Source organism: Lasiodiplodia theobromae (genome assembly GCF_012971845.1).
Source record: "Lasiodiplodia theobromae strain AM2As chromosome Unknown scaffold_61, whole genome shotgun sequence".
Lineage (NCBI taxonomy): Eukaryota > Fungi > Ascomycota > Dothideomycetes > Botryosphaeriales > Botryosphaeriaceae > Lasiodiplodia > Lasiodiplodia theobromae.
The window spans coordinates 150,098-165,364 of NW_023336543.1; the positions used below are offsets into that span (position 1 = coordinate 150,098).

The 15,267-nt window shown below is 55.6% G+C and overlaps 5 protein-coding genes across 5 annotated transcripts; 3 read left to right on the forward strand and 2 right to left on the reverse strand.

The window, feature by feature from the left end:
* Window positions 1-492: 492 nt before the first annotated feature.
* LTHEOB_12348 (uncharacterized protein) lies at window positions 493-3,545 on the reverse strand (the record flags this gene model as incomplete). The annotated part of the gene is made up of 2 exons (XM_035509205.1): window positions 493-2,620; window positions 2,674-3,545. The coding sequence occupies 2 exons, from the start codon at window positions 3,543-3,545 to the stop codon at window positions 493-495; spliced, it is 3,000 nt and encodes a 999-aa protein (XP_035364737.1).
* A 781-nt stretch (window positions 3,546-4,326) lies between these two features.
* On the reverse strand, window positions 4,327-4,934 carry LTHEOB_12349 (Zinc finger RING-CH-type protein; the record flags this gene model as incomplete). Its single annotated transcript, XM_035509206.1, has 2 exons — window positions 4,327-4,482; window positions 4,533-4,934. The coding sequence occupies 2 exons, from the start codon at window positions 4,932-4,934 to the stop codon at window positions 4,327-4,329; spliced, it is 558 nt and encodes a 185-aa protein (XP_035364738.1).
* A 1,024-nt stretch (window positions 4,935-5,958) lies between these two features.
* LTHEOB_12350 (Proteasome subunit alpha type-2) lies at window positions 5,959-7,007 on the forward strand (the record flags this gene model as incomplete). The annotated part of the gene is made up of 5 exons (XM_035509208.1): window positions 5,959-6,002; window positions 6,057-6,076; window positions 6,142-6,192; window positions 6,250-6,840; window positions 6,889-7,007. 5 exons carry the CDS (start codon window positions 5,959-5,961, stop codon window positions 7,005-7,007), a joined length of 825 nt encoding a protein of 274 aa, XP_035364739.1.
* Window positions 7,008-7,918: 911 nt separating this feature from the next.
* LTHEOB_12351 (Tryptophan synthase) lies at window positions 7,919-10,369 on the forward strand (the record flags this gene model as incomplete). The annotated part of the gene is made up of 6 exons (XM_035509209.1): window positions 7,919-7,969; window positions 8,024-8,111; window positions 8,164-8,234; window positions 8,293-8,525; window positions 8,582-10,305; window positions 10,365-10,369. The coding sequence occupies 6 exons, from the start codon at window positions 7,919-7,921 to the stop codon at window positions 10,367-10,369; spliced, it is 2,172 nt and encodes a 723-aa protein (XP_035364740.1).
* A 1,633-nt stretch (window positions 10,370-12,002) lies between these two features.
* On the forward strand, window positions 12,003-15,029 carry LTHEOB_12352 (GTPase activating protein; the record flags this gene model as incomplete). Its single annotated transcript, XM_035509210.1, has 4 exons — window positions 12,003-12,432; window positions 12,599-13,899; window positions 13,952-14,893; window positions 14,964-15,029. The coding sequence occupies 4 exons, from the start codon at window positions 12,003-12,005 to the stop codon at window positions 15,027-15,029; spliced, it is 2,739 nt and encodes a 912-aa protein (XP_035364741.1).
* Window positions 15,030-15,267: the final 238 nt, after the last annotated feature.

Sequence of the window (15,267 nt, forward strand, 5' to 3'; positions counted from 1 at the left end):
CCTATTCCGCAGGGTTGGATATGAGGATTAATGGGTTCTGGTGCTCACCGACAGCTCTTCGAATCCTTCCTCACGGCCTCTTATGCATAGGCGCAGGCAAAGCACCCTTTATTCACCCCCGAGCTTTTTAGAACCTGTGAATAAAAATTAGTGGCACTGCCCCTTTCACAAAAAGGATGAACAGAGGAAAAGATTTTCATCGCTCACACTTAATCCATATCCTTTTTTGCGGTCCCTCCTTTGGCAGCATGGCGCCTGCACAGGCACGGGTAAAGCACCGCTTCGAACCACTCAAATCCTGTAAAAGACCTGCCAAGACAATAAGTGATACTGTTTCTTCCGCAGCCAATGGAGGGTTTAACACTGGGCGAGTATGTATGCCAACGCTCACCTTTTCTTTTTGTTTTCTTTTTACCTTTCATAGTAGCCCCTGCCTAGGCAGCAAAACACATGCACAGGCATGGGCAAAGCACTGCTTGACATCCCCATCGTCTAGATCCTACGCCAAGGTTCTTCTTCATCCGAACCGTACATCTCCGGATCACTGTCGACAAACAAGTCGGAGTCGTCGAAATCCTGGAACGTCCTAGGCTGAAACAGAGGGTCGAGAGACTCTCTGTATCCGTAACCGCCTCCCTCGTTGCCACCATAGGCGTACTCGTTTCCGTATCCATCATTGCCATTCTGGTCGTGCTCGTCATCATGGTAGCCGATGCTGTCAAGGCGTGCGTAATGGTTGAAGAGGCTTTCTTCTCCGGTTCCGTAGCTTTCAACATAGCGGTATCCGTCGCGCATATTACCCTCGACTAGGAGACCCTCCGAGTCGCGGAAGACGCCACTGAACCTCTCCAGCGGCGCTTGCTGCGGTTGTAGCAGCAGCTGTTGCTGCTGATACTGCTCGGAACGAACATGCTCACTGCTGTAAGGCTGAGATTGGCCGTACACGCCACCACCTCCAGCGGCGCCAACGAAGGCATTGTTGTCAGACTGACGCGAGACGCCCCTGGACGGCCCAGAATGGCCGCTGACGCTCACGCTCTTTCTTAGCAATTTCGTGTGGCCCGAGGTGCCAGAGGATCCAGCAACGCTCGCGCTCTTCCGGAGCGCCACCTTTTCGTGAACCTGTTCAGTGACGGCAGCAGCACCACCACCACCACCGCCGCCGCCGAAGCCCCTCAGCATCTGCTCCTTCTGCGCCCTCAATCTATGGATATCATCGATCTCCTTCTTCAGCACGTTCTCCTCGTGGCGCAGCGCCTCCATGTCGCGCCTCGCCTTTTCGTGCTCCTGGATGTCGCGCTCGGCCTTGCGCTCGTAGTTCTTCTGCACCGCGCGCATCGCCGGCGTCGGCTTGAAGAAGCCGTACCGCTCGGCGGGCGGGCCGCCCTCGAGGCGCCGCAGCGCCATGGCCCGGTGCCACACCTCGTTCAGCTCCGGGTCGAGCTCCGCGTCCGGCTTCTCCGGGTCCATCTTGTAGAAGGCCGTCAGGATGTCAAAGTACGGCGCGCCTTCGATGAGCGGACGGGCCGGCTGCGACGAGGCGCGGCGACGGTGGTGGTGGTGGCGGGAGCGGAAGCCGTCATCGTGGAGATTCTTGTCTTCATCGGCGGCGGCGATGCGGCTCTGGTGGTCCGCGGCGAACTGGGAGAAGTTGGCGAAGAACTTTGCATTGGGGTTCTTGTTGCGGTCGTCATTCTCGACGTAGGGGTTCTCGCGAGACTCATCGGAGAAAGAGCTGGTGCGGGAACGGGTGAAGGGGTTGGAATGGTAGGTGAACTGGTCACTGAGCGAGGGAGCATCTGGCTGGTGATGGTAATACTCTAGCGTCTCATGGGCTGCCTGGCGGTCGGCCACCTCGTCGAAGTGCACGAACGGGTCGTCGTATTCCATTTCTCCATCATCGCAGCGGCTATATGCAGGATGACCGTACTCTGGTTGATTGTGTGTAGAACGGGTGAGCTTAGTGCTAAGGTCGTCCTGGACGCGAGGTGAGGCCGGACTTGGGTGGTTGGAAGTCTCAGCAAGCTCGTGGGTGCGCTCACGCGGAGTGCGAGGCGTAGACGGGTCCGACGCAATTTTCTGGCGGATGCGACGCAGTTCGGCAGCGTCGAGCTCACGGCAGGCATCCAATGGGTGAACCGGAATGATGACTACTGTATCGCGAACCGCGCCCGGACGAGGCTCAATACGTGCGAGCGGTTGCGATATCTGGACACGACCGCTAGCACTGCGAGGAGTATGAGATGTCTTCTTTGTCTGCGAGCGATGCATGCCTTGGTGGAATACACGGGACACTGCACCCTTTGCACGCAGAGCTACGGCGGCCGGGCTGTTGGACTGCATCAGCGCCGCTTGCCGAGCAATCTCTTGACTCATCTCGGTCCACTGCTCCCAACAGGCGAGGGTCGACGACTGCAGCCGCTCAGCCGTCTCCCGGGCTTCAATGAACTGTCTTTCCAGCTGGTTGAAATAGCTCGTTATGATCTTTTCGGCAGGAGATGGGTTTCTGTTGCCGTCCATGGCCTGCTGGAATGGCGCTCGAACTTCGTCAACAAAAAGCTTGTACGTGAGACTCGCAATTTTCAAATTGTATTCTGCTCCCATTTGAGTCGGGATAGGCCTGTATGTAGCATCAATGGCTTCTCGAGAAGGAAGGGGCGCTATGGAACGTACGAGAGCATCAATCGGAACTTCTTGATCTCGGTGCCATGAAGATCTTTGTGGAGTTCCATGAAGTTAGGTGTGTCGCGTTTTACATCTATCAGCCCAATGGCGTGCTCGAGCGCTCTCATCTGCACCCTCCAAGACTCTATAATCTTGTTGATTTCCGTTACGAGGTGAGTGACACGGGTCGCAGTCTCGTAGGTGACTGGATTCTTGTGAAAGCAGCCACGAAGATCTTTGTGGATGGCGAGAGCCACTTCGCATAGCTTCTCTTGCAGGTTGCCATTCCATGTGACACGAACAATGTTCTCGAGTAATTCAAGGGTTGCCTTTGCGGAGACGAGCGACTTGAGTGAGCGGTCGCTGAAATCGCGGCGACCCTGCGTGGCGGTCTCTGGAGTGGAGATCATGGGGCTGTGAAGGTCAGCGCTTTGGTCGTGCTCATGATCGTGATGTTCTTGAAGAAAGGCGTTGACATCGCCCTCATGGTCGTCGTCGTGCGCAAGCGATTGGATCATATCATCAATCTGCGCTTGCTCCTCGCGAAAGTCACCGCCAGGAGCCGGATGCGTAGCAGGGTTGATCATCCTCGGAGCGACACGTGGTGAGGTTAGCTCCGCCGCTGACTGCTGTCGCTGAGTGAGTCTCTGATTGATGGCAGGTGGCCCTTCCGCAGACCAGTACGTCGATGCGGTCTCATGGTTGAAAGAGCGCGAGTACACGGACGACGCAACTCTGCGGGGCTCTCGTCGCTCCATGACGTCCGCCGCGTTTTCGGAGGATCGTGTGGGTTGTTCGCTGGAGTTTGTAGACGAGTTGTGGCTTGAATGGTCTTGAGAGGTTCCGCCGTTGAAGGCGACGGTCGCAAAGGCAAAGTCCATTTAGCGCAAGGTGAGTGGGCTCGGTGTGAGCTGGCACAAGCGGTGAACGCGTGACGAGGAAGGAAAGGTAACGGTGAGGAAGTGAAGAGAAGCAGAATAAATGCTGTCAGAATATCTCGATGGTCTGTGCGTAAGTGAGTGAATGCGCGAAGGGTCGCAAAGAGCAACCACCTTCCCGCCCAAGAACAATCCATGCATAGTGAGAACGAAAGTATGCAGAGTATTACAGCTGAAGGCTAGCGTGGATTCGCTCATTTCATGGGCAGTTGAAGCTGTTGTCCGGATGTAAGTGTCGAATTAATAATTATACATTCACGTCCGGACGATAGCTTCCACTGCCCACATGTGTTGTTTCTCGCGAAGAGAGTCGCTAACGTATCCACTGCCATTCTTCGCGCTGGCCATCGGTTGTAGTATCCCTCTGTAAGTCACAGAATGCAGAAAGGTCAACAGACACGCGATGAATAAGAATTACGATTGACATGCTATACAGAAAACACCTTCGAAAACCAAATGTGCCACTTGACCTCAAGCAATCCACCTATGAAGCAAAAGGACGGGATTGGAAGCGGAGGAGTGACGAAGCCTTTCGGGAACCCAAGCTAAGACAAGACGTCAAAGACATGGGCGTAAACACGAGAGACGGTTTCTCTTCGCACACAGACTCGATCGGCACGACATTGAAGCCTTCAGCAGCATGGCTGCAGAAAGGCGACGTGTCAACTCAAAGGTGTGCGGTCCGAAGGTCGTAACTTCGACGCAGTCAGGCATGGGAATCATCTTAGGTGGACGATTGGCCGCCGTCATCGCTTCGACCGGTGGTAGATGGGTCAGAGGTATCATCTTCATCCTCGTCATCGCTAGGTACGTCCATGACACGCTCACCAGCTTTTTCTAGCGTCCTACGCGCCCACGCACGAACTGCCTTCCATACGCCCTAGTGGAGATTAGTCATACGTATCAGCATGTGTAAAGGCGTACACTTACGTAGATGACGGTGGCAATACCGATCAGGACGACCATCCAGCTGATGTTTGCCAGTCTGTCGCGACCAGTATTGCCCCGTGCCGACCCACCCCAGCTTCCGCCACCTACGCGGAAGATCCTGACTGGGCTGACAAAGATATACTTGACAAATCCAAGGATACCCAAAGATGCGAAACCCTTGACGAAATGATAAGCCCATCCATCGGGCTCATCCTCATCGCGGACTAGGTGTTCGTAGCTGGACGAACTATCTCCTAACGGGACCACGGTACCAACCGGATCAAGGTAGAGGTTGATGATGGGATCGGCGATGAAGCCGAGGAGAAATGTTGCTAGAAGAAAGATGCCGAGGGTCAGAAAGATTTGGGCTGCGGTGCTACTGATCCATCGACCCCAAGCCATGCGTTCAAGGCGATAGCGAAAGCTGCAAGTTGGACATTGCCAATAGTTCCGCCTGCCATAGGACGGATCGGCGTGACGCCAAGACTGGAGGCACCCTTCGTGGACATAACGAGAGGATCCTTTGCATTTGCACGGACTGATAAGACGGCCTTCTTCCGACTCATACGTCACGTTGGGTTCGGACTGAAACATCGATGGCAGGTTCTCGGAAGGCTGATTGAAAGTCGGGAGAACGGTTTCCAGACAGATGCGACAGGTCCTTGGTCCATAGGAACGCCTCGGCTTGCGTCGACCCTCGGCTCCTCCGGCAGGCTGGGAATTCGGCTCGGGCCGGTGAGTTTCCTCGTCAGGCTCAAACCATCCAGGCATGCTGTATTGAGTGCTGGGGTTGGGGCGTTGGCGAGCCTGAGAATCGCTAGCTGGCGTTGAGCCTGCGGCTGAATGCGGAGCTTCATCCGGCCAGCTCCAGCCTGGCGCTGCCTGGAAACCGCTGGACGCCATGATCGGGGAGGCAGGGCTTTAGAAAATCAACCTGAATAAGCCTGGCGACGGATGATGATTTGTTTGGAGAGTCGAATTGGGCGGGTAAGTAGGAATTGAGGGTCGTGCCTGTGAGAAGAATGGGTTAAGTTATCAACAATGACAGCGGTAACGCATGTGAAGGGCGGACAGCTAGGCGCTGCTGCATCGCCGAGCTCATCACGGGCGGCTGAGCCCCTTAAATGCGCGCGCGGGGTTTGTGTGAGGAGGGCAGAGAAGGCAACAGAAAAAGGCTCAGAAGCCAGGCGTGGCCTCTTCAATTTTGTGGCGCTTGCCGAATGTCCGCCGCGCACGTGATGCGCCTTGGCGTCCGCGGCGGCGCGAGCGACCAACCGCGTAATGCGAGCTTGCCTACAGCTCCGAGCTCCAACACCAGCTTCGCACATCGCCGCCGCCCATCTCTCCGCATCCCCACACCGCCGACAGCCGGTGCTCTTCCCATCCTTCTTCGCCTTCGTCATCCGATCTTCACAGCGAGTCCAACATGGCTGACCGGTACTCGTTCTCGCTCACCACCTTCTCGCCCAGGTAAATACAAGCAGTCCGAGTCGAGGCTACAACTCATGCTAACGCGCTCTCTAGCGGAAAGCTGGTGCAGATTGGTTAGTCTGCCACCGCCGGGCGGGACTATTTGTCGAGACATTGCAGTAGCTGACTGTAATTCCAGAGTACGCCCTCAACGCCGTCAACCAAGGTGTTACGTCGCTAGGCATTAAGGGTACAACTATCCATCAGGATGGCTTGATTGAAGCAGGGCGGCTAATCTAATCCTCAGCGACGAACGGCATCGTGCTCGCTACCGAGAAGAAGTCCTCCTCCCCGCTCATCGACGCCCAGTCTTCATCGAAAATCAGCCTCATAACGCCTGACATCGGCATGGTCTACTCGGGCATGGGCCCCGACTACCGCATCCTCGTGGACAAGGCGCGCAAGGTCTCTCACACTGGCTACAAGCGCATCTACAACGAGTACCCTCCGACAAGGATATTGGTGCAGGACGTCGCCCGTGTCATGCAGGAAGCTACCCAGTCTGGTGGTGTGCGGCCGTACGGTGTCAGCCTGCTCATTGCAGGCTGGGATGAGGGTATTGAGCCTGAGTCGGAAGAAACTGCGGACGAGAAGAAGAAGGTGGCTGGTAAGACTGGAGGCATTTTGAAGGGCGGTCCCAGTCTGTACCAGGTCGACCCCAGCGGCAGCTATTTCCCGTGGAAGGCTACTGCTATCGGCAAGAGCGCAACTAGCGCCAAGACGTTCTTGGAGAAGCGTTACACCGAGGGCCTGGAGCTCGAGGATGCGATTCACATCGCCCTGCTCACGCTGAAGGAGACCATAGAGGGAGAGATGAACGGCGACACCGTGGAGATTGGTAAGTACGAATCTGTTCAAGGGAGACCAATTAGTTAACCGTGTACAGGTATCGTTGGACCCCCCGAGGACCGTCTGCTTGGGTACGAGGGTGTGGAGGGTGCTAAAGGCCCCAGGTTCCGGAAGCTGAGCCCGCAGGAGGTTGAGGACTACCTGACCAACTTGTGAGCGACTTGACACATGGCGTTTGTGCATATCAGCACTCTGCTTTCGGGTTAGCGACGCGGTCATGGGTCTGGTAGATTTCCGAAGAGGGGAATCCGTTGTAGACTAATCAACTACGAAATGATACATGCTGATATGAGTCAAACGACAAGGTAGTGCACCTCTCCAGGGTCTGTTCCTGTAGGAGACGGATCGGGCCCAACGGCACTGAGGGGAATTCATTGATTATCCACACTTTGCACGTTATCTCATCAAGCCGCACGCTGCCATGCCAGGTATACAGAGCAATGACGTCTACGCGTACCCTAATGTGCTATGCCGAGGTCAAGAAGGTATAGGAGTCGCCACATAGTACAGAGGCGCGCTGCAGCCGATGGCTAGCGCAAAGAACATGGTGTAGGTATATCTCACTTCTTTCTTCTATTATCCCACAATGAAAAAAGAACATGTATGGGTAGTTGAAGCTATCATCCGGACGTGAATGTAATTAATTCGACATTTACATCCGGATGATAGCTTCAACTACCCATGGCAAGAAAAACAAATTCACGATAGCCGTGCTGCAACACTCCCCGTAAGAAAATTTACGGAAAAATTCTCAATGTGGCTTCGGATGATGAAGGCAGGTCCAATAACAAGCACACAATCTAGCTGATGCAGGGCTGGATCCCCAGGCGATGTGCAGTCCGGCGGGGGTCGGCCTACCGTGGTACCGGAGCGCCCGCGTTCGGCTTTCTTCGCCCCTCCACGCTGGCGCCCGAGAAATTCATTTGCGGGTTGACTCATGACGCTGTGACTCCACTGACATCCACCTCTCTCTCGACCCTCTATATATTCGCTCTCCCTCGGATCGCATTCCCCTCACGACCTCACACATCGATCCGTACGCCAATTGAGGCAAGAACCCATCCGCCATGGCCGACCACATCCGCAAGACTTTCCAACAATGCAAGAAGGAGAAGAGGGTACGCTGCTCTCTCTGTTGACGTATCGAACAGCATGGTCTGACTGTTGCGCAGTCCGCTCTTGTCACCTATGTGACTGCTGGTTACCCCACGCCGCAGGAGACTCCTGATGTCCTGCTGGCTATGGAGGCTGGTGGTGCTGGTAAGTCAACGGCGGCGCAAGCGGCAAGAACAGCGAGCTGACGACTGGCCAGATGTGATTGAACTCGGCATGCCCTTCACCGACCCTATCGCCGATGGCCCTACTATCCAGAAGGCCAACACCGTACGTTGCCGCTCGCCGTCTCGAAAATCACGGAACAGTCACTGATGGGAGCACACAGGTTGCTCTTAAGCATGGAGTCAATACCACGCAGGTTCTCCAGATGGTCCGGGATGCTAGGGCTCGCGGTCTGCGTGCCCCCGTCATGCTCATGGGCTACTACAACCCGCTTCTCAGCTATGGCGAGGAGAGGATGCTTCAGGATGCGAAGGAGGCTGGCGTGAACGGCTTCATCATTGTTGATCTTCCCCCCGAGGAAGCCGTTCGCTTCCGCAACTTCTGCTCCAGCTACGGGTATGCGAATGCTTCGCCGGCAGAGTGTTCATTGTGCTGACTCATTTGCAAACTAGCCTCTCCTACATTCCTCTCATCGCTCCCGCCACCTCGGACGCCCGCATGCGCGTGCTGTGCAAGATCGCCGATTCTTTCATCTATGTCGTCTCTCGCATGGGCGTCACTGGCGCTACGGGCACCTTGAACGCTGCTCTCCCCGAACTCCTGGCCCGCGTCCACAAATACTCTGGAAACGTTCCTGCCGCCGTCGGTTTTGGCGTCAGCACAAGGGATCACTTCGAGAGCGTCGGAAAGCTCTCCGAGGGTGTTGTCATTGGTTCCCAAATCGTCAACGTCCTGGCCGCTGCTGCTCCCGGAGAGGGCGCAAAGAAGGTCCAAGAATACTGCAGCTCTATCACCGGTCGCTCGCCCGGTCAGAATGGCACTACTCGTGAGGTTGGCATTGTTGAGGCTCTTGGTGAGGCAAGGGAGCCGGAAGGTGTCCAGGTCGACAAGGTTATCAAGGACAGTGATGTCCCTGACGGACCTGGTCTTGCTGACCAGATCGAGGCTCTCAACGTCGAGGCTGCCTCGAACCCCGATGCACTGCCGGCAAGATTCGGCGAATTCGGTGGCCAGTACGTACCCGAATCGCTCATGGATTGCCTTTCGGAATTGGAGAGGGGCTTCAACCAGGCAAAGAACGACCCGAAGTTCTGGGAAGAATATAGGTCCTACTACGACTACATGGGCCGTCCAGGCCACCTCCATTTGGCCGAGCGCTTGACCGAACATGCTGGAGGCGCCAACATCTGGCTAAAGCGAGAGGATCTCAATCATACCGGAAGCCACAAGATCAACAACGCACTCGGCCAGATCCTGGTAGCCCGCAGACTGGGTAAGACTGAGATTATTGCTGAGACTGGTGCCGGCCAGCACGGTGTTGCCACCGCGACTGTCTGCGCCAAGTTTGGCATGAAGTGTACCATCTACATGGGAGCCGAGGATGTCAGGCGTCAAGCCCTGAATGTCTTCCGTATCAAGCTCCTTGGTGCTTCGGTTGTTGCCGTTGAGGCCGGTTCGAGAACTCTTCGGGATGCCGTCAACGAAGCTCTGCGCGCCTGGGTGGTCAACCTCTCTTCCACGCATTACATCATTGGCTCTGCCATTGGTCCTCACCCCTTCCCTACCATCGTCCGTACGTTCCAGTCTGTGATCGGCAACGAGACTAAGGAACAGATGCTTGAGAAGCGCGGTAAGCTCCCCGATGCGGTTGTTGCCTGTGTCGGTGGTGGCAGCAATGCCGTCGGCATGTTCTACCCCTTCGCCAACGACCCCAGTGTTAAGCTTTTGGGTGTTGAGGCTGGCGGAGATGGTGTGGATACTGCGAGGCACAGTGCCACCCTGACCGGTGGTACGAAGGGTGTCCTGCATGGTGTCCGCACGTACATTCTGCAGGATGAGCACGGTCAGATCAACGAAACTCACTCCGTGTCCGCGGGTCTCGACTACCCTGGTGTTGGACCCGAGCTTTCGTCTTGGAAGGACTCCGAGAGAGCCAAGTTCATCGCGGCTACGGATGCCGAGGCCTTCATTGGCTTCCGCCTCATTTCGCAGCTCGAGGGTATCATCCCTGCTTTGGAGAGCGCACACGCTATCTACGGAGCCATCGAGCTGGCCAAGACTATGGAGAAGGACCAGGATATCGTTATCTGCCTTAGCGGCCGTGGCGACAAGGACGTTCAGAGCGTCGCCGAGGAGCTGCCCAAGCTCGGCCCCCAGATTGGCTGGGATTTGAGATGTAAGTGTTCCCTGTCCGCGTGACGGTTATCGATCGACGAGGCTAATATATTCTTTCAGTCTAAACCCGGGATTGCGGGACGGGTAGGCGGTTGACGCTTTTGTTTAGGCGGGGTGTGCGGATAAAAGCAGTAGAATAGAAAACAAGACTTTTTGTTCTGTTCATTGTTCTTCCTCTGCCCGCATTTGAAACATCTGCCAAGATGTAGATTCTTTGAGGCGACAAAAGAATTGACGCTCGAATTCTATTCAAGACATAGAGGGGTATTGCAGCCGAAGGCTGACGTCAATTTAACTTTTGCTCATGTCATGGGTAGCTGAAGCTATCGTCCGGATGTGAATGTATAATTAGTAATTCGACATTTACTACCGACGACAGCTTCAGCTACCCACATACGCCCTCAAAAATATCGTGAAAACCTATCTATCCCGGGGGAGGGGGGCGTAGTTATTCCCTGTTCCAGGGTCATGCTATTCTCCGCCCTAGCCTTCGGCTGCAATATCCCTCTATAATCCTACAGAAGTGGGTAGCTGAAGCTATCATCCGGACGCGGCGAATGTATGATCTTTAATTCGACATTCTCGTCCGGACGATAGCTTCAACTACCCATGTTCTGCGGTCCTGTTGTTCTTCGCGCTAGCCTGCGACTGCAATACCCCTCTGTGCTCCCATGGTCTGGGGTTTAACCTATGACGTGTAAGTCGGGCAACCGTTTTGGCTTTCATGTGATGGACAATATTGTTTGTTTTTGTTTATTTTGCTTAAGTTGACGAAATGTAGCGGTCAGCCAGTGCCAGTTGTGGCGGGTCGGAAAGTCAGAGGTGCATGTGGCTGTGTCGAACGCTCGCAATCGATAGGTCAGGTTATCGTCTCGGCAGTGCTAAAAATACTAATGCATTCTTCAAGTTTTGAAACATGGTACGAGTGCGGCTGGGAAAGGAAGGCGACTAGCGTTGCCAGGTGTCCGAGGCGCGCGCCCGGTAACCGTGCCGCAATGCAGCCCACTGCCGTTGAGAAAAAAAAGCACTGGTGGGCGCGCGCGTCAACGTCGTTCCGGCGATCAGGCTCTATGACAGTGACAATGATGAGCCTGCTTGGCGGCGGGGGCCAGCCAGCCAGGGTCTCCCCACATGTGCGTGTTTCATGTTGAAGGTTCGCGCCATCGAGGAAGCTGCCGCGAAAGCAACGGTACGCCGACATATGCTGTGACCGCATCGCTCGAGCGGAGGCGCTGCCAGCTGCAAGGACGCGCGGAAAAAAGTCCACAGCTCCTGTGCCGTTTGCCCCCTCTCCTTAAGAAACAGGCCCGCCAGTAGGATCGGCGGAGGCTGGAAGAGCGCGCGCTTTGGCGCTGATCGCCGCGCTGCCGTGGCTCCTCGAAGTGGCTTTCCCCTTCCGTTCGGCGACGGTGGATCTTCGTGGTTAAACAAGCTGCGCGCCGCCTCGACACCACCTCAACATCGACAACACCAGCCGTCCGCCGCTGGTCCGCTCTCTCAACCTCCGTCCACTTGTCATCACGACCTTTCACGACCCGCACCTTGTGCTTTCCTCGCCATTGACCCGCTTCCGTCCCTCAGCCCACACCCTGGACGCCCTACTCGTACTTGACTGCAATCCTCGGCTACACGAATATCTCACCGGAGCTCGCCCGCCGGCCACGGAACACATCCGCAATCGCGTCCGCGCAGCCAGATATGGAGGAGGACAGATCGCGGCCCCAGACCGGGAGCTCTGACCACGAGAATGTAGGTGCTCGCGTGGAAAATGCAAGGGAGGAGGGGCTCGACACTGATGCCAACTCCTTTGCCCAGGACAACTTCGAGGACGCTGCAAGCATGGCGCGCTCCCTCTCCGGCGAACGCTCGCTGACTGGTCGGCGCTCGTCGACCGACTCGAAAACCACGCTCGACAAGAGGGACTCGGACGTGCCCGACGTCCCCCCTGTGCCCGCCGTGCCCGCTGCGCACATTGAGGCCAACGGCCAAGACTCCGCTTCCGACGACAACAAAGTCGATGACAAAACCAGCGATAAAGAAGACTATGCCAGCATCACAAAGTCCCCGCCCCTCAAGGCCAACAGCGTGCTTTCGAGCGAGTCGATGGACGAGGTGAACCTCGACGAAGGTAAGCAACAGCCACCGCTCCAATCCTGCTGCAGAGCCGTGTTGGCCACTTCGGGGTGGGCCTCAGACCTGCTGCAAAAATGGCAGCAGAACCCTCTTTAGGCAGTCGCGCGGGCCTTTGGAAGGATCGACCCACGTCACGAAATGTCTCACTAACAAAGACATAGAGGGCAAGAAGTCCGCAAATCATTCACGCAACTCGACGCTCGCAGAGCTGCCCTCCAAGCCTATCGTCGATCGCGATTCCAACGGCTCAATGCAAGGCTTGTCGGGGCAGATCCCCACCGTCCAATTCCCTCCACCCCCACCTCCGCCCGAGAAGCAAGAGCTTGCCGCTCCGCCTCCCCCTCCGAAGCGTTCACTCACAAGTCCATTTGCATGGCTTTCGAGAGGAAGCAGCGAGAAGAAGTCACCTCCGTCCTCGAAGGAAACAAGCCGAAGAGGAACAAACGCATCCGTCGCAACAGTGGGCAGTAATCACGATGCCATGGAGAACGGACACGATGGTAGCAATGGAAGTGGCAGCGCAAGATCTAGCCGCCACAGCCTCAAGGACCGCTTCAAGTTCGCTCGCATGCGCGAAGAGGCCGGCATTGCTATTGACGAGGAGGGCGAGGTCGACCTCGTGCCCCCCAAGAATAGCGTTGCGGCTGGCCGATCCTTGAGCGTCAGTACCCCGGGCGAGAAGGAAGAAGAGGCTCCACCGATGACTCGCGTCTCTTCCAGCCCTGGCTCGACCACGCACCAACCGACTGTCAACCCCAACCTTGCACCCGGTACCGCCGCGGGCACAGCCATCGGCCCAGAAGTTGAAGATGCACCGCCTGTTGATTGGGACCTTTGGCAATCCGTGGTATACGAGGGTCCTGCCGCTGTGGCCAGAACAAGTGCGGAGGAGCTGAATCATGCTATAACTGTCGGCATTCCTCAACCAATCAGAGGCGTCGTCTGGCAGGTACTTGCGCAGAGCAAGAATGAGGACTTGGAAGTTGTTTATAAGGAGCTGTGCGCTCGTGGTACGGACAAGGAGAAGGTGCTTTCGAATGTCCCGCAGCTCCCCCGTAATGACAGCAGCGAAGATGTTCACAAGAAAAAGGAATCCGTCACGTCATCCGCATCATCGCAGCATTCAGATTGCTCAACGCCTGCCACAACGGCGACCGGGGGAACCGCGAACGGAACGAACGGCATGGGTTCACCGACACAGAACGGCACCCACGACCCTCAGGTATCCGCAAAGAGGCTGGAGGAGAAAAAGAAGAAGCAAAAGGAGGATGCCGCGGCGTTGCAGAGGCTGGAAAAGCAAATTAAGCGTGACTTGGGCGCCAGGACCAGTTATTCGAAGTACCTGATGGCTGCTGGCCTGCAAGACGGACTTTTCAACCTTTGCAAGGCTTATGCGCTGTTTGATGCGGAAGTGGGATACCCACAGGGCGTCAATTTCATTGCGATGCCCCTTCTTTTTAACGTAAGCCTGAAATTCCGTGGCCCGAGATGTCTACGTACTAACCTTGGTACAGATGCCTGAAGAAGAAGCTTTCTGTTTGCTTGTTCGCCTAATGAATAAGTACGGTCTCCGCGAGTTGTTCATCCACGACATGCCTGGCCTCCACCTGCACCTGTATCAGTTTGAGCGTTTGCTCGAGGATTTCGAACCTGCGCTTTACTGTCATCTACACCGCCGCGGTGTCTCTCCCCAGCTCTACGCCACTCAGTGGTTCCTTACCCTTTTCGCCTACCGCTTCCCTCTGCAGCTTGTCCTGCGCATTTACGACCTTATCTTAAGTGAGGGTTTGGAGAGCGCGATCATGAAATTCGGTATCGTTCTGATGCAGAAGAATGCCGACACTCTTCTGGGAATGAAAGACATGTCGCAACTTACCACCTTCCTCAAGGAGCGCTTGTTTGACGTTTACATCGACAAGGCCCCAACTCAGTCTTCCCTTCTGGAATCCGGCTTCTTTGGCAGTACCAGTGGCGTGGATAAGGAAGTTTACAGGGCTGATATGATGGTTCAGGATGCATGTTCCGTGAAAATCACCCCAGAGATTCTCCAAGCCTACGCCAATGAGTGGAGGGAAAAGCAGCGCATTGAGAAGGAACGTGAGGCAGAAGTGGAGGGCCTGAAGGCGACGGTTCACTCATTGACTGCAAAGGTCCGCACTCTTGAGGAGCGGACGGAGAAATCCGACACCGAGCATGTCGCACTGGCTTCCGAGCTCGTTCGCACGAAGGTGGAAAATGAACGGCTGACAGACGAGAACGAGAGTCTGAAGGGCCAAGTTGAAGAGTTGAGGAAATTGGTGGATCTCCAAGGTCAAGAGGTCGAGGAACGTATGAATGAGCAGCTTCATGTCGCTATGCGCCGGAACAGCGAGGTCCAGACTGCGAACAGGGCGCTTGAAGAGCAATTGGCAGAGGCGGAGAAGGAGCTTGTCGAGACGAAGCTTCAGTGGGCTCAGGTCAGTACCAACTCTATGTCGCCGTGGAAAGAGGAAGTTAGATCACTGACGTCTAGGATCCCCCGTTCAGATTAACGCTGATCACGAAGCACTTCGGCAAAAGTGGAGCAATGTGCAAAACATGCTCAACTCGTAATCGCTCTCCACAGTTCTCTCTACCAGCTGGTGAACGTCTCCGACCTGGTTACGCTGAAGATCGCTATTCTCGCATCAACTTTCCGGGTAAAGTTTTAGGTTTGAAGCAGCGCAAGGAAACCAATGATCGAGACTTTCCCTAGAGTTCCCGCTCGAGCAAGCTCTTTTCCCAAGCAAATGCTACGGAGAAGCAGGATGAATCTCTTCTTATTCACCTGAGCTGCAGCCTCTTTCCCCTC